This window comes from Pelophylax lessonae (genome assembly GCF_965119305.1).
Source record: "Pelophylax lessonae genome assembly, chromosome: 4".
In the NCBI taxonomy this organism is placed as follows: domain Eukaryota; kingdom Metazoa; phylum Chordata; class Amphibia; order Anura; family Ranidae; genus Pelophylax; species Pelophylax lessonae.
In genome coordinates, this window is record NC_138771.1 from 274353233 (window position 1) to 274379472 (window position 26240).

General features: G+C 43.3%; 1 protein-coding gene across 1 annotated transcript in view; it reads left to right on the forward strand.

Moving 5' to 3' along the window:
* The window catches only part of TMCC3 (transmembrane and coiled-coil domain family 3), a 144723-nt gene that overhangs the window by 104989 nt on the left and 13494 nt on the right, over positions 1-26240 (forward strand). The window contains exon 2 of the mRNA XM_082256976.1: positions 4133-5049. Coding sequence (XP_082113102.1) covers positions 4133-5049 — 917 coding nt within the window. The remainder of the gene's footprint in view (positions 1-4132; positions 5050-26240) is intronic.

The following is a 26240-nucleotide window of genomic DNA, read 5'->3' on the forward strand; positions in this document are numbered from 1 at the left end:
AGCAATACACTGTCTCACCCTGCTCTGCACATGCTCAGTTGCTCTGTTTTTAGACACTGCCAAATTTGCAGAGGTCGATCTGCTGACAGTCTAAAGATTTACTGCAGCTCAGGGGCTCTGGGCTTCAGCAAAATGATACCTTCAGACTCGGTTCACATATGTGCAGGCCAGTTTGCAGTGCGATTTTCAAAGCCTGGCCTGATGCAAATTCATTGAGTGTTTCAGGTGCAATTCCAATGCAAATTGTGTAGGAGATCATTACATTTTTTTTTTTTTTTCCAAAACACGCTGCGGCCAGTCTGCACACGTGAACAGGCTGTAAAAACTCCCTAATACGCACATGAAAACTGATGTGAAACTGATGGCTCTGTAAGTGGGATCCCATCTGCAAGTGAAGTTTTCCCATCAGTTTTCATGCATGTATGGTGTGGACAAGCCCTAAAAAAAAAAAAACCTGTTACATGACACTAAAAATAGATATTGGTAATTGGTATCGGCGAGTGCTTGAGAATAAGTATTAACCACTTAAGCCCCGGAAGATTTTACCCCCTTCCTGACCAGGGGGTATTTTGCGATTCGGCACTGCGTGACTTTAACGGACAATTGCGCGGTCGTGCGACGCTGTACCTAAACAAATTTGACGTCCTTTTTTTCCCACAAACAGAGCTTTCTTTTGGTGGTATTTGATCACCTGTGCGATTTTTTGATCATGCGCTATAAACAAAAAAAGAGCGTCAATTTTGCAAAAATAACAATATTTTTCACATTTTTTTATATGAAATTCCCCCCAAAAAAAAAGTAAAAATCAAAATTTTTTAAAATTTTCGGCCAATTTGTTTTATGCTACATATGTTTGGTAAAAAAAATCGCAAAAAGCGTATTTTGATTGGTTTGCGCAAAAGTTATCGGGTTTACTAACAAAGGGAAAGATTTTTGTCATTTTTGTTGTTTTTTTTTTTTTAACGCGTAATGGCGGCGATCTACGATTTTTTTTTTTTGCGGTACTGCGACATTGGGGCGGACAGATCGGACCCTTGACTGACATTTGTGACACTTTTGGGGTTACCAGTGACATTTCTACAGTAATCAGTGCTATACATATGCACTGTTACTGTAAAAATACACTGGTTGTGAAGGGGTTAACTTTATTTGGAAGGGAGGGGCTGTGTGTATCCCTAGGGGCGTGCTTTCTACTGTGATTGGCTGTGGCTTGAGCTGTAAGGACACTGATCAACGGATCTACATACTAGATCCGTTTTATCTGTGTCTTTACAGCGAGGAGAATGACAGGTGGCTTGTTTACACAAGCTGCCTGACATTCTCCCTCTCCCCCGCCGATCGCCGAGTGACCGGCGGACATCGGGTCCGCTGGTCACACGCGCGGGGGGGTCCGTGACCACGCGGGAGCGCGCCTCCGGGGGCGCGCGCGCTCGCTCCCTAGACCCTCACAAGCTAGTGACGTAGCCCTACGTCACTTTGCCTGTGAGGGGCTGACTGCCGACGTAGATCGGCGTTAGGCAGTCGGCAAGTGGTTAATATTAAAAAGTCAGTTTTTTTTTATATTAATGCATTCTATACATTAAGATAAAAAGCCTGTGCGCAGCAGCCCCCCTAATTCTTACCTGGGCCCCCTCTCTATCCAGCAATATCCACAAGTGCCTCAGCCGCCTGGTACGCGCTCTCCTGATTGGTTGAGAGACAACAGCAGCGCTTTTTGCTTCTGCTGCTGTCACTTAAACTCAGACAAATGAAAGTCAGAGAGAGGGGTGGGCCAAATGTCAGCTCCGTGTCTGAATGGATACATGGCTCTGGTGCCCCCATAGCAAGCTGCTTGCTGTGTGGGCACTCCATAGGAGGGAGGAGCCAGGAACTCCAGCCAGGAACCTAAGAGGAGGATTGGGGCTGCTCTGTGCAAAACCATTGCACAGAGGGGTAAGTATAAAATGGTATTTAATAGAAAAAAAAAAAACAATTGAGACTTTACAATTATTATTTAAAAACAATATGGTGTGGAACTCCCCTTTTAATTCAAACATGGTATGGGATTCCCCTTTCACGTTCTGGTTCAAACATTTTATTGGAGAACAAAGTAAACAGGTAACAACAATTGGTAAACAGAGTGACGATAAGTACAAGCCAGATGCGCTAACAAAATAATGGCTACAATAACCATGGGTCAAACTTAGGAGCAGGTAGATAAGAGGCAACCAGGGGGGCTGTGGCCAGGACTCTGCAACCGGCGTAGCCAACCCATAAGCACCCCATGAAGGGAACACTCTGTGCCCAGGTGGGGAGGCGCGGCCAAGCAGCAGGCGAAGCAAGGGTGAACAAAGCCGAGTAGCTCGGTAGTACGTGAGAAGGGATAAATGTGTGCGATAATCCACATGGTAATGCAACTAGACGGGGGAAACAGAGGATACAATAAGTAAAACCAGGAAAAGCAGGCCAAACCAGGGAGCCTGCGGGGTGCACTCTGTAGTTCGTGACAGGCTCAAACAGGTGTGCTGTTGGTGCCAGAACAAAACGCGTAGGGAGGCGGAGTAGGAAAAAAAAGGGGGGGAAGAAGGGAGGTTCGCCGGGGGGGCAATGAACAGGGAGTAGTAGCCAGTAAGCCTCAGGTTAATATCAGGGCAGTAGGAGGGAGGTGTCAAAATTGGATGGAAGAAAATTGTCAACCCAAGGTTGCCAAAGTCTACTGTACTTGTCTATTTTATCTATTAGAACCGCCTCAATTTTGGCGTGCATCATGGCTGTGGTGACCCGCTGCTTGACCTCAGGCAAGTCCCCTTTCACTTTCATCCACACATGCTATGGAACTCCCCTTTCATCCACACATGCTATGGAACTCCCCTTTCATCCACACAACATGATATGGAACTCCCCTTTCATCCACACAACATGGTATGGAACTCCCCTTTCATCCACACAACATAGTATGGAACTCCCCTTTCATCTACACAGCATGGTATGGAACTCCCCTTTCATCCACACAACATGGTATGGAACTCCCCTTTTATCCACACAACATGGTATGGAACTCCCCTTTTATCCACACAACATGGTATGGAACTCCCCTTTCATCTACACAACATGGTATGGAACTCCCCTTTCATCCACAGTATGGAACTCCCCTTTCATCCACACAACATGGTATGGAACTCCCCTTTCATCTACACAACATGGTATGGAACTCCCCTTTCATCCACACAACATGGTATGGAACTCCCCTTTCATCCACACAACATGGTATGGAACTCCCCTTTCATCCACACAACATGGTATGGAACTCCCCTTTCATCCACACAACATGGTATGGAACTCCCCTTTCATCCACACAACATGGTATGGAACTCCCCTTTCATCTACACAACATGGTATGGAACTCCCCTTTCATCCACACAACATGGTATGGAACTCCCCTTTCATCCACACAACATGGTATGGAACTCCCCTTTCATCCACACAACATGGTATGGAACTCCCCTTTCATCTACACAACATGGTATGGAACTCCCCTTTCATCTACACAACATGGTATGGAACTCCCCTTTCATCCACAGTATGGAACTCCCCTTTCATCCACACAACATGGTATGGAACTCCCCTTTCATCTACACAACATGGTATGGAACTCCCCTTTCATCCACACAACATGGTATGGAACTCCCCTTTCATCCACACAACATGGTATGGAACTCCCCTTTCATCCACACAACATGGTATGGAACTCCCCTTTCATCCACACAACATGGTATGGAACTCCCCTTTCATCCACACAACATGGTATGGAACTCCCCTTTCATCTACACAACATGGTATGGAACTCCCCTTTCATCTACACAACATGGTATGGAACTCCCCTTTCATCCACAGTATGGAACTCCCCTTTCATCCACACAACATGGTGTGGAACTCCACTTTCATCCACACAACATGGTATGGAACTCCCCTTTCATCCACACAACATGGTATGGAACTCCACCTTTCATCCACACATTATCCAGAACTTTTTATATTTTATAGAGCTTTAGTGGAATACGAAGTGTAAAGAATTTTATTTTCCATAAATGTTTACTTTTATGAATATAAATGTAACTCGGATCATTAGTAACATTGATATCCTCTCTTTTAGGTGGACAGATCTGATATGAACACACTCAGCTTGCCTCTAAATATCAGACGAGGAGGATCAGATACCAATCTTAACTTTGACATACCTGATGGCATCTTGGACTTTCACAAAGTCAAACTTTCCGCTGATAGCCTAAAGCAGAAAATCCTCAAAGTCACTGAACAGATTAAAATTGAACAAACGGCCCGTGACGGCAATGTGGCGGAGTACTTGAAACTGGTGAACAGTGCTGATAAGCAACAGGCGAGTCGAATTAAACAAGTCTTTGAGAAAAAGAACCAGAAATCGGCTCACACAATAGCACAGTTGCAGAAAAAACTGGAACAGTATCATAAAAAGTTAAAGGACATAGAGCAAAATGGCTCTGCAACAAAGAGTACAAAGGACCTTTCCAAAGAACAGCTTAAAGATTTACAACATTCTTTAAGGGATGTGCACAGTAGTTCTAGGCCTACTGTTCCAGGAGAACACAGTAAAATGGGTGTACCGGGGGTTTCGTTGACTCCGCCAATGTTTGTCTTCAACAAATCTCGGGAGTTTGCAAACCTTATACGTAATAAATTTGGAAGCGCTGATAACATTTCTCATTTAAAGAACTCGCTCGATGACTTTCACCCAGAAAGCAATGCCAGGAACTTAAGTGGGAGTGCCACAATAGTCGCTAAGCCCAAGTATATAAGCGATGATGAGTGCTCTAGCGGGACATCCGCCTCAGCTGATAGTAATGGAAACCAGGCATATGATGGCGGACGGATAAATACTAATGACAGCCAAGGGGATCTTGCTGTATTTCTAGAAGAGCTGAGAGAAATAAGAGAGGCCCAGACTCAGCTGGTTGAAGACATTGAGGCACTCAAAGTACAGTTCAAAAGAGACTATGGATTTCTTTCACAGACATTACAGGAAGAAAGATACAGGTAACTAACAATTATATCCAATTTGTGTCAAACTGAAACCTCTTGTTCATCAAGTTTTTTTTCTTTTTTTCTTTAATTATTTTTTGCTTCTAAATGATGCTTGTTTGACTTTAAGGGAATATGCAATGGTTTGTGTTTAAAGCTGAACTCCAGTTTTTGCTACAGTTTACATAGTACATTTGGCTCAAACGAACTATCTCCCTCGCTAACATGTAAGGCCGCTGGATGTGCAGTATAATCTCTATGTAGCTGCGGCTATATACAGGATACCGCACTGTGTTCTGGGTTGGAGCCCAGACTTCATTTCTTATACCCGGAACACATTAGTCTATCTGATCAGCGCTCAGCCAATCAAGGAAAGCAATGTATTCTAGCAATGAATAAAGAGTCAGAGAGGCGGGCTGATGTCACAACCTCTGACTTATCCAATTAGAGGAAGCTTTGTGTTTATTGCTCGAATACATTGCTTTCTTTGATTGGCTGACCCCCGATCAGATATATTTCTAGTGTGTTATGAGCCAGGAAGTCTGGGCTCGAACCCGGAGCACAGTGTAGTATGCTGTATGTAGCTGCAGCTCTATATAGTCTATAGTGCACATCCAGTGGCCTCACATGTTAGTGAGGGACATGTAAAGTGTAGCAAAAGCTGGAGTTGAGCTTTAGGCTCCGTTCACATGTCAGCGTTTGGATCGCGGGCAGAACCGCCACGGTTCCGCCCGCGATCCGGAGATTTATTGCAAATCGCGGGACGCCTAGCGTTGCCCGTTGATTTGCAATAGCCCCCCAAACGTCGAGCGATGTTGCCTCGATTTCCGCCTGCCGAATCGCGGCAACATCGCGCAAACAAAATCGCGGGACGCAATACGCTCCAAAGAAGCTCTTGTACTTCTTTGGAGCGTATTGCGTCCCGCGATTTTGTTTGCGCGAAGTTGCTGCGATTCGGCAGGCGGAAATCGCGGCAACATCGCTCGGCGTTTGGGGGGCTATTGCAAATCAACGGGCAACGCTAGGCGTCCCGCGATTTGCAATAATCTCTGGATCGCGGGCGGAACCGCAGCGGTTCTGCCCGCGATCCAAACGCTGACATGTGAATGCAACCGTTATATACATTAAAATATTATATACATACACAAAGGTTGTTTAATTTCAGACAATCTCTCGGATTTTAACTCCAGATGGTACATATAAGTGATCATTACCTGTTATTAGGTTTAGATTGCAAAAGCTACGTGTACACTGTTTAACAAGACCCTTTTTATGTTGTGTGACTATTACAAGGTTAACCACCTTCACATGTCACTTTAAAGAAGAGATGATGTAAGTAAATGTGTAACTAAATGTAATTCTTGACTAGACCGAACACCTACCTATTTGGTTCGCACCAGAACTCCCGAAGTGACTGGGGGGGGGTCCCCTTAGTCGGCCTATAAAGTGGTGCATCTGTAGCATGTATAGAACATGCTGCAGCAAAAAATTCATTTTCTAAAGAAAAACAAAAATGCATGAAATTACATTTTAAATTTGCTGGCAATAGAGAGAGGTTTAAAAAAAAAAATGGCGTGGTGTCCCCTCCCCTTCCCATCCCTCCAGTCCATACCAGGCCCTTTTGGTCTGGTATGAATTCTAAGGGTAACCTAAAACCTATAAAAAGTGTGGGGGTCCCCCCCAAAATCTAAACCAGACCCTTATCCGAGCGCCCCCCCCCCCCCCGAACTATACCTGGCCACATGTCCTCAACATGAGGGGGGTGGATGCACCTAATTTAAAAGCACCTTGTCCCCATGTTGATGGGAGCAAGTGTCTCTTCCCCATAACCTCGTCTGTGGTTGTGGGGTTTATGTGATGCCTAAAAAGTGTCAAGGTAATAAAAAAAAGACTGTTTTGACAATTCCTTTGCTAAAAAGAATAGTGTCCTCTGATGTAGATCCATAGTCAATCACAACACCGCTGGAACCGAAAACGAGAAAACATTGCTCTCCCCACTGTGAAGGCAAACCACCCCCTTGGGAAGTCACTGACCCAGCATGCACTGATTTCAGTTCTGGCATTTTTGTTTTTTTTTTTTTTTGTTAGACAGTGGCGTAATTGGCAAGGGAACTAATTTGGGGGACGTTGCTTTTTTTTGATTTTTAATAAAGGAATTGTCAAAAACTGCCTCCTGTTTTTATTTATTTTTTGACACTTTAATTTGGTGAATGGGTAGGGGTACAATGCTCATTCACATAGAGGGGGCGGGATCTGGGGCCCCCCCTTGTTTCCCCTCCCCAAAGTGCTTGTTTGGTTTCTTTTGCACCCCTTTTTTTACTGACCTGCCTGGCTGCATGCTCGGTTAAGGGTCAGGCATGCATTTGGGGGGGACCCCCACACAGTTTTTGCTATTTTTTACCAGCAATTTTTTTTTTTTATTCAGCTGTCAGTGGGGAAGCCCTTTGACAGCTGATGACTTGTTGATTTGTAAAGGACATTGTGGCTGTCTTCCCGGCCCTTCTCCTTAACAACTCACTTTTACAAAGCTTTGCCCAATCAGGGCACAGAATGCACTGTGCAGCGCGCAGTGCATTTGGCGGTGCCAACACCCTGCAAATTCAGGTGTTCCCCAAATGGGGTGAACAGCTAATGTACGGCCCGAACTAATGCTCGGGCCGAACCCCTCGCCCAACACTATTCTTGACATTATTTTTTAGATATACATATACAAGAAAGCAGCCAGCTTTACTGTTCCAACACACAATGTAGGTCTGAAAATCATCCAACCCTTCTCCAACAATGTATTTTTTAAGTGGATAATACATCCTCTCAACAGCGGTTAAGCAGAGACACTGAATAAGGATGAGTCAATCACAGGGTTCCCTCTAGTAGTTACTCTGCAAAATCCCTACTTTAGATGCAGAAATTTGAAAAAGGAGCATTTGAAATTATAAGGTGATTAAAAATAAATGCAGTATACTATCCTTAAAGCGGTTGTAAACCCAAAGTTCAAAAAAAAAAAAAAAAAAAAAAAAAACCTGCAAGACAAAGGCATAATGAGCTAGTATGCATCGCATACTAGCTCATTCTGTATTACTTACCTTAGAACGAAGCCCCGACACGGACCCCCGGACATCGCTGCGGGCGCTGCCATGATCCCTAGCCGTCTCTTCCGGGTTCGGCGGCTCCGGCGCGGTGATTGGCTGGAAGAGATGGCTCCGGCGCGATGATTGGCTGGAGCCGCGATGACGTCACTCCCGCACATGCGCGCGGGAGTGATTTTCCGGCAAGCTCCCGGCAAATAGATTGAAGGTCCCCCCCGGACCTTCAGAGCGCATGCGCCGCTCGTGCGAGCGGCTGCATGCACTGTAAATATCTCCTAAACCATGCCGGTTTAGGAGATATTTTTTTGTACCTACAGGTAAGCCTTATTATAGGCTTACCTGTAGGTAAGTGTAAAAAAGCGGGATACTACCGCTTTAAAAAAAAAAATACCTGCATAAGTTTGTGTTTTTTATATATGCATGCTCTGCAGTCTGCGTATGCTAAAAGTACCCAGTCACGGACTACTTGAGTCCAGCTGGCTTGGGCCGGCCATTAATAGGCAGATTCTGTGCAGTGAACAATAAGTTGTCAGAGTTCTACCTGTTCTTTGAATGCTGAAAATTTTATTTCTGGCTCAGCCAAACATACAGATGAAGCAATTATTCCTCTTTCTATGGTAAAAAAACAATAGTGCATAACCAACACAGGAATTTTTCAACAGGTTTCAAAATCTGTGCGTGATGAGCATTTCACATTCTTGCAAATACTCTTTTATTGCTTCAGAATGAACTCTCTTTAGCTTGATATTGACACAAACAATGCTTGCATCATTAACATGGCCTGTAAATGTTTAGCTATGTATGCTCTTCCTTAGCTGTTTTAGGCTCCTTTCACACTTGTGCAGTTTGTGAGACCCAAAGTTGCAGGACATGTGAAGTGCAATGCATCTCTGCGAGCCTTTCCAATTGATACTATAAAAGTCGCTGCGACTTCAGAAAAGGTTCCTGCACTACTTTGATCAGACTTTGACACGACTTCAATGTCCGAGAGTATAAGTCTGATCAAAGTTGGGCTCCAAAGTTGCACTGAAAACCTCCCAATTTTAGAGTCGGCTAGTGTGAAAGGAGCGTTGGACTGTGAGGGGAAGAGGAGCTACTTTAAGAAGGTCTACCCATCTACGTGTCTGGCATAGCTCCGCCAAGGGAGCATCTACACAACATACTCCGTTCACCATAGCTTGGGTCTCTTAAATGAAGTATTTGGAATACTTTTTTAATAAATTTTGCCTAACACTGAGAACCGAGTAATCAAACACCGCTGATCGCTCAGTTCTCAGGCCTCCCTGAACAGAGAGCTGGTGACTGTCTCACTGGAGCACGTGGCTGTGGAGGGGATGCAAGTGGCCAACTCAGGCGCCTGCCTGAGAGGTTTAGCCGGATGCTGGTCCAGGAATGTGGGTGGATCCCGAGTCCCGACCATATGGACGCGATCTTGCCCAAACCTGGACTGTCTCTGTGACTTCGCCTGACAGCGGGCTGCAGCTGTCTGCTGAAAACAGGTCACAGGAGTGCAGAACGAACCCACAGGAGACGTACAGCAAAACTAGCTTTGGCTGTACTTCTCCCTTAAATGCTCCCAAACTGGAAAGTTTTTGATAACTTGTCCAGACTGAAATGTGGGAGCTGCCATTTCTGATTTGTGTATAAAAGTGCCATGATTCTTTTTTCCTGATTTATTATTTAGGAAGTCATTACTCCTGGCACTTTCTCATGCCTGGGGAGCTGCACACAAGTGAATGGCTGACTGTACGCAGCCGTACTTTTGTAAATCGTGCTGCTTTTTGCATTAATGTTTTATTTGCAAGTGGCAGTTTCACATTCAGTCCTACCTTTTCTTTGCATGCAGCATCTCTTATTTCTAGCCGAGCCAACGTACAAATGTGGCTCAGAGGAAGAGGAGCTGCTTTTAGATAGTCTACTCATTTGCACGTTTGGCAAGGTAGCATCTACACAACTTCATTCACAATAGCTTCAGTCTCTTAAATGCTCCCAAACTAGAATGTTTTTGACAACTTGTCCAGACTGAAATATGGGAGCTGTTTTTTTTTTTTTGTTTTTTGTATATTAGTGGCATCTTTCTTGTTCTAGCAGGCAAATGCCAAGGCAAAGAAGCATCAACGTTTGGCTGTACTTTTGTACTCGTATGGCAGGCTGTATGGGTAATGCGCAGCCTCCAAGTGGTTTTATAAAATGTTAGGCAGGAAAAATGCCTAGAATAGTCCACATGCACGAACCATTAAGGTGGTAGAATGTTCACTAAAACACGCATTAAGGTTACTGTTGTGAGCAGAAAAAATGTAACCTCTCGGAATCAAAATTTTAACTGCAGATAAGTTCAGGCTGGCTGTGCTTTTGAAATTTTACATTTGCTGTACATTTTATGATGGTTTCCAGAGATCGCTTACACAACCTACAAAATGCATTTTATAAAAAGGTAAAGAAACGAATGCGAGTAAGCAGGCCTTTACATAAAACCTACATGTTTACCAGTGATGACTATTGATTAAAAACAGCACAAATAAAAACTTTGACCTAGAATAACTGCCCGCACCTTTTGACTTGGTATACTGTGACTCAAAGCAAGTTGAACACACCCTAATAGATCATGCTGCTTTATAAAGAGTTTATTATCTCGGTACTAATGTACAAATGTCAAAACTCGTTAGCAATAAAAATATTAGCAACCATAAGTGTCCATAAACAAAAAGAAAAATGTCAGCGCCTAATCCATAAGTCCCCGTTCACACTAAGGCGACCTGTGAGGCGACCTGGTCGCCTCATAGGTTGCCGTAGGTCGCCTTCCAGAGGGAAGCTGCGGACCCATTCTAATAGGAGCGACACAAGTCGCTCCGACTTAGAAAAAGGGTCCGGAGCTTCTTTGGGGCGACCCGGAGGCGACCGCCATAGACTTCAATGTTATGAAGTCCGTGGCGGCCGCTCCGAGGTCGCGGCGCGCTGCTCGCACCGTGACCTCGGAGGTCGCCCCCCCCCAAGTCAGATCGCGGCAATGTGAACGGGGCCTAAGAAATAGCAGCTTGCAAAACAGTGTGAATATACAAACACCAGTGAAATAAACAAAAGGTTGCAGCGCTAAAAAGTGTGAAACCAGAGAAATCAGGCGGGGTATGATCTTCTTATCCCTTTACCGGACTTGCTTTCCTCAGATGTTAACTCCAGAGTGGCAAATCAACAGGCAAGAGAGAAAAGAAATCTCCTCATAGTGTAGTATTTATTAAAACTTCCATAATGGTTAAAAGCAATGTACAAAACACAAAATGGAGATCCATACAGTGCAACAACATGTATAGCACTTACATATGAAGCCGCTCCAAAACAATATGGTGATACCACCCTTCTCCTGCGCTTAGAATCCAAGCTCCCCGACCACACTCCCCACGGGACTTACAGCTGGCGTCTTGGATGGCTAGGTCTTGCAGCCCAAAAAGGACTGGGGTAGTCCAACGGTACTGAAGGCAAAAAGAAACAAAGAAAGGGCGCACCGACCTAGCGCATTATCCTCAATAATAGGCTTTATTTATGCAACATATAAAATGGCTGCTTGTGCTTATTTTTTAATACGCACCTTGTATACAATTTACCCAAATTTAGGTGGCTGCTCCTTTTTATATTAATGTTACTGGTGTGCAGGTGCACACTTTTGTACAAGTACAGAGCGCTGGGTGATTGAGCTTTAAGTTTTTTGTCTTGGTGCTCGGTCCTTTATTTGATATAAAATGGCTACTCACAAACACAGGTGTAAAATGATCAGAACAAGCTCAGTTGCTCCAGTGTCAGGAATAGTCCATATGAAATTCCATAATCCGATGAGATGACGGCTGACGTGTTTTCGAGGCTCAGCCTCTTCCTCAGAGCCACATATGGAGCCACCAGACTAAAAAGACTGGTGGCTTATGGACCTCTGGCATATAACCCTGCTCTACGGCCGTTTCGCGCCACGCGATTCTTCAGGAGCATTAAGGGTGGCTTCATCTTACACGCTTTTTAGCTGTCCTGATAAGACAGCATATGAGTCTGGTGAGTGTTCACTTTTTACTTTGTTGGAGAAACACTAACTGGTGTCGGCATTGATTTTATATTGACACAGAATTCTGCTATCCACTTGGATTTATGAGTTGACTGGACTTATGTTTCATAGTTGGACTTGATTTTCAGACACTCCTTATAACACTGTTTAGCGCTGCAACCTTTTATTTGTTCATAAGTGTCCATATACTGACTCAATGTCCAAAACCGCTTGTTCAGAAATAACAGGAATGCAAAACCTGCTTGACGCAAACAAAAGCCCGTTGACTCAAGACCTTGGGCTAATCCTACAACATTTTTGCACATGCGTTCAGAAGGAAATTTAGTAAAAATAATATCTATGTATATGTAGATTTCACAAATCACCTTAGTAAAAAACTGAAGCTGGACTATAGTAAATGTTTACCTTCTCCCCATTCCTGGTGGCCTAGCAGTGTTCTTAATTCCCTAAATATTAACAGCCGATGCAGACCTGAAACTACTAGCGTGGCAATACAATGGATAAATTGGAGCTGCATGTGCTGCCAGGCTAGTACTCAGCTGGATGTGCCGTTCAGTGAATCTAGGTTTACAGAAAGGCTTACAGAAAAATATGTTGAAGTGAAGTTATAACTCCTACCTAACCTACATATTTATTTTTCTTCTGGGTCAATCATTATTAAAGCTAAATTCCATGCAGGAAAAACCCCGTTCATCCAGTTTCTGTATTCATTGTGTTTTTCATATAGTTAGCAACTTCCCAAATCTGTGTTGGTATCGGCCTCTCATGAATCTCCTGGAGAGCACATGAGTTCTGTCCCTATTCCTGTAAGCCAATTGGGCTTTATTGCTTTCCACATGGGTATATAGGTATTGGATGGGAGAGTACAGGGATGACCTCATCAATTTTGTTATTGTCCAGTAACAAGCTGAGGAGTCTTGCCCAGGCTGTGTTACTTCTGGACCGGAAGGATTTGCCTCCTTAATGATTCGGCACTGCATTATTTAATGGACAATTACGTGGTCGTGCGATGTCGCACCTAAATAAAATTTAAGTCCTTTTTTTTCCCCCAAATAGTTTTCTTTTGGTGGTATTTGATCATCTGTGCAATTTTTATTTATTGATCTATAAACAAGAGTTGACTATTCTGAAAAAACAATATTTTTCACTTTCTGCTATATATTCTCAAAAAAAAAAAAGTAATTCTTTTAGGCCAATTTGTTATCTGCTACATATTTTTGGTAAAAAAAAATCCCAATAAGCGTATTTTGATTTATTTTGTGCAAAAGTCTATTTTTTATTTCCTAGTAATGGTGGCGATCTGTGATTTTTAGTGGGACTGCGACATTGCGGCGGACATATCGGACCCCTAACTGACACTTTTGGGGGGCGGCCAGTGACATTACTATAGTAATCAGTGCAATAAATATGTACTGTTACTGTAATAGTGACACTGACGGGGAAGGGGTTAACCTAGGGGTGATCAAAGTGTTAAGTGTGAGCCTAGGGGAGTGTTTTCTAACTGTATGGGGGAGGGACTTGTGAAATGAACAGAGACCTGTGACCCTAAATAGGAGGATCAGAGGTGCTCTGTGATCATTTCAGAGAGAACAACGGTCTGTTGTGTTTACCCAGCAGGCCGTCGTTCTCTCTCAGCGGGGAGCGATCGCTGGTGCCTGGCGGCAATTGCTGGTACGCATCCCCACTGATGTGCGCTAATGAGGCTGTACTGATGGGGCAGCGCCGATTGGAACTCATAGGTGGCACTGATTGGGAGAGCTGGTGGGCACTGGTGGGGCTGCACTGATAATCAGGATACTAAATATCAGTGTAGAGGTCCCCTGGTTATTGGCTCTTCCTCTTTGCACTGTCGCGCGAGGAGAGGATTGGCGGGAATTGTCAAATCCTGTTTACTTTGTGTAGCTGTGATTGGACACAGCTGATCACGTGGTAAAGAATCACTGTGATTGGCTCTCTACCTTGATCAGAGACCACTTTAAAATTGTGCGCGCTCGTGAAATGGCGACAAACTACAGTACTAAAAAAATTTCCGTAGGCAACACTTTAAACACCTTTACAGGTTACCTGTTTAAAGTTAAGAGCCAGGGCAATAATTCTAGCACTAGACCTCCTCTCTAACGTTCGCAGCGATACCTCACGTGTGGTTCAAATACTGTTTACATATATGTGTGCAACTCACATATGCATTCGCTTCTGCGTAGGAGCACAGAGGGATGGGGTGCCTTTTTTTCAATTTTTTTTTTTTTTTTTTTTTCTTTTTATTTAATCCCTTTTTTCCTATTACAAAAAATGTAAACATCCCTTGTAATAGAAATAAGGACAACCGGTCTTCTTTATAGAGAGATCTGGGGTAAAAAAAAAGACCCTAGATCTCCTCTTTATCTTTTTTAAAAGCAAAATATAAAAAAATATATACCGGTATATTTTTTTTTGATCTTTCGCTTTCTTTTTAAAAAAAAAAAAACTTCTTCCAGTCTGGACTGGTAGTGATGGCACTCTGGTCCTCCTCCAAGTCCATAGGGGCGATCAATCGCCTATGGGAGCAGCCAGCCGCTCCGTCGGATCATTTCTCGGGCAAAGCGGCAGAAACTGTAAGCCCAAGGAACACCGGCAAATGGCAGAAACCGTTCCAGTGGGATGTCCCCAACCAGCTGTTCCAGCTGTTTATGAGCCACTCAGATTGCAGACCGCAAGGCATATATAAGTTTTGCAGTCAGCAAGTGTTTAAAGAGGAGCTTTAACCATATGTGTGAAAATAAGTTAGCTACATAAACTGTGGCTGCTGATTTTAAATAAACACACTCCCCTGTCAAAGAATCCACCGCTGTCTTCACCCGACCCAGTTTCTTCACCCGCATCTTAACTGTAAGCAACCGGCTGCCCACTGCACATGCCGGGGGGGGGGGGGGGGGGGAGTTGAGGAGAACTTCCTCCCAGATCGCCTAGGCAATCCAAGTGGAAGTGGGAGCAGGTTAAAGATTTGGCTGTGTTGTATGGCAGGATTGCCTTGCTTACATAATTTGATGAACAGGATGAAAAAAATTCAGCAATTTGGAATATGCCCATTTATTAGTGGTTTTGCTTGAGTTCAGGTTTAAAGCCATTATCTCAATACAACAAAGTACATTAGGACTTGAAGTTAGAAATGGTAGTCTGCATGTTTGTTTCTTGAAAAGTTTTCTTTGGTCAGGAATATTAATTACATTCTCTGATCTATAAATGACCACCACAAGGGGCATTTATGATCATCTAAGAAATGCAATTCTTAAAATATGGATCAGTGAGCTAGTCGCCTAAAAATACTTTCAGGTAGATGTTACTATGGCTGATTGATAAGTAAAGACAGTGTTCTTTAAAGGTGGGCTGTTTTGTTTTAAAACTTTAAAATCGATTGTTGCTTGGCTCGCATACTGGAGCTTTGCCTTTTGTGGATCCAGAATATACAGCACATGGGAATCAGGAGTTTAGAATTAACTTTGGCTTCACTTGCTGTATGCTTATTGCGCATCTGATATTTAGGCCTCTTGCACACGGGCACCTGAGCCTGTTCAACATAAATTTCGGCCTATTGTTCAACATAAATTCTGAATCATTACAAAGTGTTTCTTTACCAGTGGCATCTTCAAGTAAGGAAGTGTTGCAAACCACTGCCTCCCAAAAATACACAATACCTTAATTTATAGATAAAATGACACCTAAAAATCTAAATTATTTCAATTTGTGTAACTACTCTCCACTTTTTCTGGGGGGGGGGGGGGGGGAGATTTTTTTTTTCTCATGGCTTCAATGAGTCCCAGAAATTTTACATCTCTAATTTTCACTAAAACATCTTGAGGAATAAGTACAGTTAAAAGGAGCTGTAAAGGCGCAGAAGGTATTTTATCTTCATGCATTCTATGCATGAAGATAAAAAGCCTTCTGCGTGTAGCAGCACCCTCTAATATGTACCTAAACCCCATCTCTGTCCAGCGATGTCTACAAGTCCCTTGGCCATACGGGTCTCTCCATCCTGATTGGTTGAGACACAGCAGCAGTGCCATTGACTCCCGTAAATCAAAGGTAGCCAATCAGAAGAGAGGGGGTGGGGCTGAACGGCAGCTTCGTGTCTAAAGGGACACAGGGAGCTGCAGCTTGGCTTGGGTGCCCCTATAGCAAGCTGCTTGCTGTGGGGGCACTCGTCAGGAGGGAGAGGCTAGGAGCAGCAAAGAGGGACCCCAGAAGAGGAGGATCCAGGCTGCCCTGTGCAAAAAAAGAAAGACTTTACAATCACTTTAACCACTTGCCCTTCTGAAGATTTACCCCCCTCCCACTTCATGACCAGGCCACTTTTTGCAATATGGCGCTGCGTTACTTTAACTGACAAGTGCATGGTCGTGCGACGCTGTACCCAAATTAAATGTATGTCCTCCTTTTCCCCACAAATAGAACTTTCTTTTGGTGGTATTTGATCACCTTTTTTTTTTTTTTTTGCGCTATACACAAACACTGACAATTTTGAAAAAAAACACTAGATTTCTCTTTTGTTCACTGACAGACGCAGCTCCATATTCTTCCTAACCATTGGGTTATGCTGCCCCCTACCAGAAGACACTAGGCAGGAAAAAACGTTACCACACCTATGGGGCAGTCCCTGAAGGCATACACCCACCCACTCACTCTGCTATAGGATTCAATTTGTTTCTGCCTAGTTTAGGAGTAGGACCTAGTTCCCGGCTGGAAATTCGGTCTTGGATTGTTTTTTTTTTTTTTTTTTTAATTTAAAAGGAACCTTTTTGTTAAGATTTTTATTTTTTAGCTAGTTATGTTCCTGAGTGAACTGCAATCAACAGCGAGCTTGTGCAGGTTATAGCCCCGCGCTAGGAAAGCTGTGTCAAGGGGACTTGGATTCTGAAAGAGTCCAGACTTCTGATCAATATTCTGGAGTGATAAAGCTTTATTTGAGTCCCTGGACAAATTGTCTGCAGGGTTATCCAGTTCGGATTCAATCAGACAATGCCACGGCAGTGGTTTACGTCAATCATCAAGGGGGCACCGAAGAGTGTCCTGGTGGCCTGGGAGGGGGCCGAGATCTTAATATGGGCAAAACAAAAATTTTCCAGCCCTCTCCGCCGTGCATATACCCGGAGTGGAGAACTGGCAGGCGGATTATTTGAGTTAAGTGTTGGATCAGGGGGAATGGTCCCTGCAGCCGGAGAGGTTTCTCCTGTTGTGTGTCCGCAGGGGGACACCTGATGTAGACCTGTTAGTTTCTCGGCTCAGCGAGAAGGTACAGAGGTTTGTAGCCAGGTCTCGGGATCCTCTGGCCGACGCCACAGACGCACTGGTGGCTTCTTGGGGTCAGTATCGGCTGATCTATGTTTCCTCCACTGAAACTTCTGCAGAGGCTTCTGCGCTGAATAGATTTGGAAGGGATTCCGGTCATTCTGTTGGCCCCAGACTTGCCTCGCCGGTCTTGGTTTGCAGATCTGGTAAGGTTGGTCCCCAACTTCCTCGCAGGGAAGATCTGTTGTCTCAAGGGCTGATCTTCCATCCTGCTTTACAGTCACTGGCTTTAATGGCGTGGCTGTTAAAAGCCAGGTATTAAAGACTAGGGGTCTTTCTGACTCAGTGTCACTAATTCCCACACTGTTGAAGGCTAGAAAATCTACCTCCAGGAAGATTTATCGTCGTACGTTGAAATCGTCCATCTCATGGTGTGAATTGATTAAGGTGCATTCAGGCTCCTTTTCAGTGGCTAGGATATTGGCTTTCCTCCAAAGAGGGGTTGAGCAGCGGTTGGCCTTGGGTAATAAAGGCCAGGTGTCAACTTGGGCGTTATTTTTTCAACGCCCTTTAGCTACGCATTCTTTGATTCGCACTTTTATCCAGGGAGTTTGCCATGTGGCTCCTCTGATACAGTCCCCGTTACCTCAGTGGTACTGTCTGTTCTTCAAATACCTCCCTTTAAAAACTTAGGCAGATTCTTCTGCTTACACTGTCACAGAAGGTAGCCTTTTTGGTGGCTATTACCTCTACCCGCAGGGTGTCTGAATTGGCAGCACTGTTCTGCCGTTCTTCTCTGGTGGTCCACAGAGATTATGTGGTACTTCGACCTAATCAGTTGTTTGTTCCTAAGGTGGTTTCTGATTTCCATTGAATGAAGACATTGTGCTGCCTTCTCTCTGTCCAAGCTCAAGCATCCCAAGGAATTTGGCTTGCATTCTTTGGCTATGGTTGGGGCAATTAGGGTTTGTCTGGTGGTTATGGAGTCTTTCAGGAAATCAGACTCTCCTTTTGTCCTCATGAAAGGACCTTGGAAGGCAAAGGCTACATCTATATCCAGATGGATCAGGCACACAGTGGTACAGGCATATTCAATTAAGGGTCAGGTTCCACCTTTCCCTGTGAAGGCGCATTCTGCTAGGGCACGGAGTGCCTCTTGGGCCTTTCGCCATCAGGCATCAGTAATACAAGTTTGCAAGTCAGCAACTTTGTCGTCAATACACAAATTCTATAAAGTAGATGTGTTGGCATCCTCGGATGCTTCTTTTGGCCTCAAGGTTTTGCAGGTTGCTGTTTTAAAAGAGCATTTTTTTTCTCTTTGAGGATGCATGTTTCTAGATGAGCTCCAGTTGTTCCTGGTTCAGCTCTGTTACCTGGTTGGCAAAGTTTAGCCTTTGGGGAATTGCGTTCTTTCTCTGCATTGTTTTCCCACCCCTCATGCAAATACTCCTTGGGGACATCCCAATGGTTAAGAAGAATATGGAGCTGCGTCTGTCAATGAACGTTAGAGAACTGGATTTTTTACTTACCGTAAAACTCCTTTTCTCTGAAGTTCTTTGACAGACGCAGCACCCGCTCCTCTATTTCTGAGTGGGTTGGGGTTTTTTCCTCGACACTGCTTGCAACAAAACGAAATCCTATAGAAAAGTGAGTGGGTGTATGCCTTCAGGGACTGCCCCATAGGCGTAGTAAAGTTTTTTTTTTTTTTTTTTTTTTGTTCCCTGCCTAGTGTCCTGCTCCTGTAGGGGGCAACATAACCCAATGGTTAAGAAGAATATGGAGCTGCATCTGTCAATGAACTTCAGAGAAAAGGATTTTGCGGTAAGTCAAAAATCCAGTTTTTTTTTTTTTCTGCTATAAAACCTATTTCTTCATCAGTTTAGGCAAGTATGTATTCTGCTATATATTTTTGGAAAGAAAAATCCTAATTAGCTTATATTGATTGTACACACTCTAACTTTTGCGCAAACCAAACTATGGGATATTGTGGTTTTTTAATTTTTTTTTTACTAGTAATGACGGCGATCAGCAATTTATAGCGGGACTGTAATATTGCTGTGGACAATTTGGACACTGACACTTTTTGGGGACCAGTGACATAATTATAGTGATCAGTGCTAAAAAATAGGCACTGCCACTGTACTAATGACACTGGCTGGGAAGGTGTTAACATCAGGGGCAATCAAAGGGTTAAAGGTGCTTTTACTGGGGCAAGGCACTAATCCATGTTCCTGCTTTGCCGGAACACAGGATCAATGCCTTCCCTCGACTGCCTTTCTGCCTGTGTTTTGAAGGATCGTCAAGTGCCGGCGGACATGGTCGGCGGTACCTGTCGATCAGCTCCCGCTGTGCATAATCACAGTGGGAGCGCCACCGGCGCTCCAGACCCTGAAGTTTAGGATCATGCCCCTGTAACAGGAAGTTATATAGTAGCGGCAAGTAGTTAAAACAAAGTGCACCAAATATTTTTGTCACTCCCCCCTTCCACAAATGCATGCTTGCTTTAATCTGATGGCGCTGGCTTTGCTATTTGTTTACATCCAGTGCCAAAGGCTGCCAGTACTTTTATGGGACCACCTCCTGCTTTAAAACCCATGATCCCATAGAAGTCAACGGGGTACTACTGCGTAGGTGGTGCAGGGACTATGAAGTCTTGCAGCACTGTGTATGTGTGCGTATAAAAAAAAAAAACGCTGTGGCCATTGGACCAAGATACTTACAGTGCATTGCGAAATTATTCGGCCCCCTTGAACTTTTCGAACTTTTGCCACATTTCAGGCTTCAAACATAAAGATATAAAACTGTAATTTTTTGTGAAGAATCAACAAGTGGGGACACAGTCATGAAGTGGAACGAAATTTATTGGATATTTCAAACTTTTTTAACAAATTGAAAAATTGGGCTGCAAAATTATTCAGCCCCCTTAAGTTAATACTTTGTAGCGCCACCTTTTGCTGCGATTACAGCTGTAAGTTGCTTGGGGTATGTCTCTATCAGTTTTGCACATCGAGAGACTGAAATTTTTGCCCATTCCTCCTTGAAAAACAGCTCGAGCTCAGTGAGGTTGGATGGAGAGCGTTTGTGAACAGCAGTTTTCAGTTCTTTCCACAGTTTCTCGATTGGATTCAGGTCTGGACTTTGACTTGGCCATTCTAACACCTGCATATGTTTATTTGTGAATCATTCCATTGTAGATTTTGCTTTGTTTTGGATCATTGTCTTGTTGGAAGACGAATCTCCGTCCCAGTCTCAGGTCTTTTGTAGATTCCATCAGGTTTTCTTCCAGAATGGTCCTGTATTTGGCTCCATCCATCTTCCACTCAATTTTAACCATCTTCCCTGTCCCTGCTGAAGAAAACCATGATGTTGCCACCACCATGTTTGACAGTGGGGATGGTGTGTTCAGGGTGATGAGCTGTGTTGCTTTTATGCCAAACATAACGTTTTGCATTGTTGCCAAAAAGTTTGATTTTGGTTTCATCTGACCAGAGCACCTTCTTCCACATGTTTTGTGCGTCTCCCAGGTGGCATTGTGGCAAACTTTAAACAACACTTTTTATGGATATCTTTAAGAAATGTCTTTCTTCTTGCCACTCTTCCATAAAGGTCAGATTTGTGCAGTATATGACTGATTGTTGTCCTATGGACAGAGTCTCCCACCTCAGCTGTAGATCTCTGCAGTTCATCCAGAGTGATCATGGGCCTCTTCGCTGCATCTCTGATCAGTCTTCTTGTATGAGCTGAAGGTTTAGAAGGACGGCCAGGTCTTCATAGATTTTCAGTGGTCTGATACTCCCATTTAAATATTATAGCTTGCACAGTGCTCCTTGGGATGTTTAAAGCTTGGGAAATCTTTTTGTATCCAAATCCAGCTTTAAACTTCTCCACAACAGTATCTCGGACCTGCCTGGTGTGTTCCTTGTTCTTCATGATGCTCTCTGCGCTTTAAACGGACCTCTGAGACTATCACAGTGCAGGTGCATTTATACGGAGACTTGATTACACACAGGTGGATTCACACAGGTGGATTCTATTTATCATCATTAGTCATTTAGGTCAACATTGGATCATTCGGAGATCCAATGAACTGAACTTCTGGAGAGAGTTTGCTGCACTGAAAGTAAAGGGGCTGAATAATTTTGCACGCCCAATTTTCGTTTATTTGTTAACAAAGTTTGAAATATCCAATAAATTTCGTTCCACTTCATGATTGTGTCCCAGTTGTTGATTCTTCACAAAAAATTACAGTTTTAGATCTTTGTTTGAAGCCTGAAATGTGGCAAAAGGTCGAAAAGTTCAAGGGGGCCGAATACTTTCGCAATGCACTGTATGCATCTGTTAATAAAGAGGGTGAGAAACCACTGATCTGCAATGAAGAAAAGACTACTAATCTCAAGTTTCTAAAAAAAATGCTCTGGATTTTCTATAGAACTACTACTACAATGCTCTGCAAATATGAGAAAAACTGATGTTGGGGGCTACGCAAATTTAGATTTAGGAAAAACAAATACCACATAACATAAACTCTTCCCGATTGTAAATAATAAATGCAGTATAGCAGTATATGGATGCTTTGTTGCCTCAAAGCCTAGATAGTGAGCAGCTACTGGGGGATGAATCAGGAAATTCACAGCAGAATGTTAGGACATATGTCTGATCAGCAGCTTCAGAAACTGTCTTGTTAACGTTAAAAAAAAAAAAAAAAATTATCCATTGGTTACTAAATAAAGGTTCATATCCATTTCCATTAATGGTTTTATTTGCCTGCCTAAATCATTGGTTTAGTATGGATATGGCAATGTAAAATGTGTGTTTAAAAAAAATTAGATCTTATTCCTTTATGTATCCATCTTTCTAGATTCTTTCTGATATTTTCAGGTTGTTTCTCACATATTGTTAATGGAATATTATCTAGGACAACTGTTTGATATTTTATTGATACTTTAACTTTGGTGCTCTGATTATTAAGGCTGCACACTTGACCTAAAAATTGTAACATCGGTGGATCTCTTGATCTCAGTTTCCTAATGTGATTCTTGGGTTCAGAGTGCATTGTAATTAGAGTAGACTTTAATTATGGAAATTCAATCACAAAGGAATTAATGTAATTAACACTGTCCTATTTCAGAGTTCTCAAAGATCAGAAGAAAATGGGATACTGGCTTCTGTCTAGTTATATTGCTAGTGAGCTATCAGGCCCCTCTTGAGCCAGAAATTGGGATTTTTTGCTGCAGTTCTGACCAAAAGACCGTCCTATAAAGATATTGAGTTGAAGGAAGCATTTGAGCAAACTGCTTGAATAGCCTGTATCAGTAAAGAGTCAGTCAGGGGCGTATCATGAAATCAGTGGGTCTGTGTGGAAGATCAAAAGGGAGCCCTAGTTTTCTAGCGAAAACAATGAGGCATGCAATGCAAAAGTGGGCGTTGTTTAAATTGAGTGGGCGTGGTTTGAAGGGGTGTGGTTAGTCTGAGATTACACACAGTGTAGAATATGGTAATGTTAAATCGGGAATGTACAGTGCTGAGTGTACGGCAGTGGGTAGTATGTGCAGGAGAGAAGTGCGGAGTGTACGGCAGTGGGTAGTATGTGCAGGAGAGAAGTGCGCAGTGTATGGCAGTGGGTAGTATGTGCGAAAGAGGGGACCGGAGTGTATGGCGGTGGGTAGTATGTATGTGTGGGAGAGGGGTAGGGACTGTGTGGCGATGGGTAGTATGTATGTGCGGGATAGGGGTACGGACTGTATGGCGGTGGGTAGTATGTGCGGGAGAGGGGTATGGACTGTGTGGCGGTGGGTAGTATGTATGTGCGGGATAGGGGTACGGACTGTATGGTGGTGGGTAGTATGTGCGGGAGAGGGGTATGGACTGTGTGGCGGTGGGTAGTATGTATGTGCATGAGAGGGGTACGGACTGTGTGGCGGTGGGTAGTATGTATGTACGGTAGAGGGGTACAGACTGTGTGGCGGTGGGTAGTATGTATATGCAGGAGAGGGGTACGGACTGTGTGGCGGTGGGTAGTATGTATGTGCGGGAGAGGGGTACGGACTGTGTGGCGGTGGGTAATATGTATGTGCGGGAGAGGGGTACGGACTCTGTGGCGGTGGGTAGTATGTGCAGGAGAGTGGTATGGAGTGTATGGCGGGTAGTATGTGCGGGATCAAGAAGTCACCAGGAGTGTAGTTAACTGTGTTGTTTGAAGCTACCTGTTAAGCAGTAAAGCATGAAAAGCTGAGGATGTGTGCTGCGAAGCTCTGTCTTCCCCCAATGTCAGCAGGCTAATTGCAGATTAATTACTGCCTGTGTATCCCTGAGAACTCCCTGTGATTTACGGCCGGGTCAGAGCTCTTACCTTGCCAACTCTACTGTGCTTTGCAAGAGACCCATTCATCATTATCTGCTATCTGTGGATAAATGTTTTTTTTAACAGATAATGAAGATTTGTTAGTGGAAGCTGGTCAGTTCCAAAAACCAGGGACATCCTTCAGGGGTTGGTGTAGGATTACCAATTCCTAATGATGTTGATCTCCAGCCTTCCAGTGCCACTGTGCCAGATGATCTGACTGTCCCTGGCTGAGCTCCTCCTTCCCCCGGTCTGAACTCGCACGACACATCCCGGCCAGAGCTATGCTGCTCTCTCTCTCCTCTTCTGTCGATACTCATTCTCTCCTAATGGCTGCCTACTGTTGGCCAAAGGTGTTCTTGTGACTTAAGCTGGATACACACTATCCAACTTTTGTTGTTCGATTTCCTTCAGATTTACCTTTTCTATGTAGTGCAAGGGCCTGCCAGATTGCATACAAATTGAAAGTGTTTAGGTTTGACCTCATATTATATGGTTTTGGTAAGTCTAAAGGAAAAAGTCTTCAGAAAATCTTATAGTGTGTATGGCCCATTAGAGGCAAGTCAGGTGTGAAAGGGTGGTTTTGGATCCTTCCTTTCTACCAAACCCCATTTCCCCCTTCCCTACCTTAACTGATCATATGATGAGGTCTGAATTTTTAGTTGTACTTTTCTTCACCATTCACATGTTTTGCAGAGAGGCATTTTATTAATATGTGCGCATCATCCCGTGCCTTGAGAATGGTTTAACAGTTGATGGAGATGCTTTTTGTCATCTCATTCCACCCTATGCTGCTACATAGGAATTGAGAATATGCTCCCAGCACCTTTTCTCTCCACCTGTTCCCTTTTTTCCTTTTTCTGGCATATCCCACATATCATTTGATGCCCCTTGTTAGCCTTTCAAGGTAAGGCATACCGGTTAATTAAAAAAAACAATGGGAGACACAGATGGTAAGAGGAGAAATTCTCTCCAAAGTGCAGGCAGAATACATTCTAACACTAGCAATAATTGCATTAAAATTTCAACAGGCTGTTGTACTCAAGTTAATTGATCAGCTTGGGTACAGTCAATCTGCCCATAGAGGTTTCGAAATTCCAACAGTCTATGGCCGGCTTAAGACATTTGTCCATGGAACAGGTGCCCCCAGTAAGTGATTTTCCCTCACTTTTTGTTTGTGACAGCTGTAAAGTTTTTTGATCTCTCATCACACAAGTGACGTGGTCACCAGAATAAATAAAAATGATAGATCTCCCCAGCCAAGGTTACAGACGGTAATGGAGGGTTTTAATACGTCCACACTCTATCTTTAAAAAAAAAAAAAAAAGTGTTTTGACTCAACAATCACTTTTAACAAACTAAACCTATAACACAACATACTTTTATCAGCATTGCTCCATTTTAGAGTACAACTCCAGCCAATTTCTTTTTTTTTTTTTTTTTGTGGGGAGGGGAAAAAACTAATTTTTTTTTAATTACACTCTGTAACCCTGTTGGGGGTTGTGAGGGAAAATATTATAGTTGTCACATAGAGTAGAGGAGACCTATTCCAATGGAAAATTCATTCTTGTAACTACTGCCAAAACTAACACACGTACTACCCCAATTTAAAATTGTAATTTAATTAATGGTTGGCTGGTTGTCCGTGCCTAATGAACTGAACTATTTTTTTTTCCTGCTATCTTTAAAACGAATATATTCTTATGACTTTCTTTTTTAACACAGTTTTCATAAGTGAACAACTATTTTAACATTTAAATGAAACCTTTGTTCAGAGAATGAAAGAGAAGCATTATGATTTATTTCAATACTAGTCATCATAGAGATAATTAATGTTTGAACATAGTCTTCACTTCTTTTAGCTATGAAAACAGATTTTTTCCTTCATTAGCGTTTCATGACAAGTTCCAGTACATCACTAATCAGAAAAGTTCATAGTGTCTAGAACATGCAAGTCAGAAGACCTAGAAATGGGTCAGCTTTTCTAATTGCCAAATGTTTTATGGCTGTAATTGCAAAATACAGTATGCAAAAATTTTGTCACATACTTGAATACTCTTATGGAGATTAGATGTTCTGTTCAATCACAGCTTGCATTGGAAAGCTGGTAAGTATATTTCAATGGTGAAAAACTGTCCTCCCCATTAATTTTGATCTACAAGTCCTTGTGGTTGTGTTTGCAGTATTGAGGCACATTGTGCATTTACTTTGTACCACTATATAGATAATCTTTCTATTTAACTCTGCTTCTGAAGGTTCTATTCCCTTCATGACCAGGGCATTTTCTTACTATGCAGCACTGTGCTAATTTCATGTCATGCAACACTGTACCCACATTTTTTTTTTATCATTTTCTCTTTCGTTCGTCTGACACAGCGCTCCATAAATCATAACTAGTGGGTTTATATTGCCTCCTCCAGGAGTAGGACTAGGCAGAACAAAAATCACCTGGCTACACCCATGGGCTGTCCTC